Source organism: Otolemur garnettii, unplaced genomic scaffold, assembly GCF_000181295.1.
Source record: "Otolemur garnettii isolate 467f Iridium unplaced genomic scaffold, OtoGar3 scaffold00251, whole genome shotgun sequence".
Lineage (NCBI taxonomy): Eukaryota > Metazoa > Chordata > Mammalia > Primates > Galagidae > Otolemur > Otolemur garnettii.
Window position 1 is genome coordinate 780263 of NW_003852646.1, and position 2115 is coordinate 782377.

At 36.5% G+C, this 2115-nt stretch overlaps 1 protein-coding gene across 1 annotated transcript in view; it reads right to left on the reverse strand.

Annotated features, from left to right (window-relative positions):
• Nucleotides 1-2115, reverse strand: part of CSNK2A1 (casein kinase 2 alpha 1) — a 67862-nt gene that overhangs the window by 12145 nt on the left and 53602 nt on the right. The window contains 1 exon segment of the mRNA XM_003802618.3: nucleotides 1111-1211. Within this exon segment, the coding sequence (XP_003802666.2) occupies nucleotides 1111-1211 (101 nt within the window).

The window sequence follows — 2115 nt, forward strand, 5'->3', positions numbered from 1 at the left end:
AAGAAAAAGAAAAAAAGGAGTTCTGCCATTCAATCCTCTAATTCCTCTACTAGGTATATGTCCAGAAGACCAAAAATCACATTATAACAAAGATATATGTACCAGAATGTTTACTGCAGCACAGTTCATAATTGCTAAGTCATAGAAGAAGCCCAAGTGCCCATCAATCCATGAATGGATCAATAAATTGTGGTATATGTATACCAGGGAATATTATGCAGCCTTAAAGAAAGATGGAGACTTTACCTCTTACATGCTTACATGGATGGAGCTGGAACATATTCTTCTTAGCAAAGTATCTCAAGAATGAAAGAAAAAGTATCCAATGTACTCAGACTTACTATGAAACCAACTTCTAGCTTTCTTAGGAAAGCTATAACCCAATTATAGCCCAAGAAGGAGGAGAAAGGGGAGAGGGAGGGAGGGGACAGGGGAGGATGGGTGGAGAGTAGTTGGTGGGACCACACATACAGTGCATCTTATAAGGGTACATGTGAAATTTACTAGGTATAGAATATAAATGTCTTAACACAATAACTAAGAAAATGCTGTGAAGGTTATGTTGACCAGTTTGATGAAAGCATTTCAGATTGTGTGTTAAACCAGCACACTGTACTCCATGACTGCATTAATGTACATAGCTATGATTTAATTTAAAAAAGAAGAAAAAAGGACAGCAAGTCCACCTCCTTCTTTTAAGTGGTGTTATTAGCATTGTGTCTAGTCACTACTGTACTGACTGCACAACAGTACATAAACATGCATTTCTAGTTTTCTTTCTTTCTCTTGGAGAGGATTTTGCCATTTAAAGAAGCAAAGTAAATCAAGAGACACTTTGATTTTTGATCTCAACTGTAACCCTTCTACTAGCACCTACATTTCATTTATTTCACTGACTATAATCCCCACACTCAGACACTTTTAAGTGAATTTGGAAACAACAGCCATTCAATCCAATGCTTTAATCACAGGCCTGCTCAATGCAGCATCCTGTGGCACTGGACCACTGACATCTTGGCAGTGCTGGCAAAGAGAACAAAGTAACGATTAATATTTTGAAGATCCAAAGTGCTTAAGCTACAGATGAATACATTTTGTTTCATGACTTACCTGCCTAAGATATCATTGAAACGTGGATCTAATTCAATGTTGTATTTGTCAATATAGTCATATAAATCTTCTGTCCCCAGAACCTTGGCTATCCTCACCAACTAGTATTAAAGAAAGACAAAAACCCATACAAGCATATTATACAATCAAATCAGCAATTAGTTGTGACTGAATTAACAGAAAGGAATTGTCATGACTTCAGGTATGACTACCACTTGCTAGCAGTTTACACTTTAACTTTCTTTTTTTCTTTCTTTTTTTTTTTTAAAAGACAGACTCTCACTCTATTGCCCAGGCTAAAGTGCCATCCATGTGTCAGCCTACTTCATAGCAACATCAAACTCCTGGGTTCAATTGATCTTCTTGCCTTAGCCTTGTAAGTAGCTGGGAATATAGGCTGCTGCCATGATGCTCAGCTAATTTTTCTATATTTAGTAGAGACAAGGTCTTACTGTTGCTTATACTGGTCTGGAACTCCTGAGCTCAAGGGATCTTCCTGCCTCAGCCTCCCAGAGTGTCAGGATTACAGGTGTGATCTCACCTGGCCATATACCTCAAATTTCTGTATGTGACAGAAATAGATTTCCACCTAAAATTCCCTAAATAACTCAATGTGAAAGTAAGGAAACTACTTAATAACCTAGCTCCTTCTCCTTGAAATATCTCCCAGGTGAAGACTTTTTATTTCCCCCCTCCTCAAAACCCAGGTGCAGATATCACTTCTTTTGGGAAGCTCCCCTTGCACAATCAGACTATTCACCACTACTGCCTTTTGTATTACTTTTTTGCATTATTCTTTGGACTCATTAAAAAATACACATATAAACCAACATTAGAGAAAACATTTCAAACTCTAATAAAAGCCCATGTTAGGAGATTCTAAGGTAATGTTCTATTTCAAAAATCTGGATAACAGTTACATGGTTATTCATTTCAATATTCTTTGAATGGTGTGTGTGTGTGTGTATATATATATATATATATATATATTTTTTTTTTTTTTTT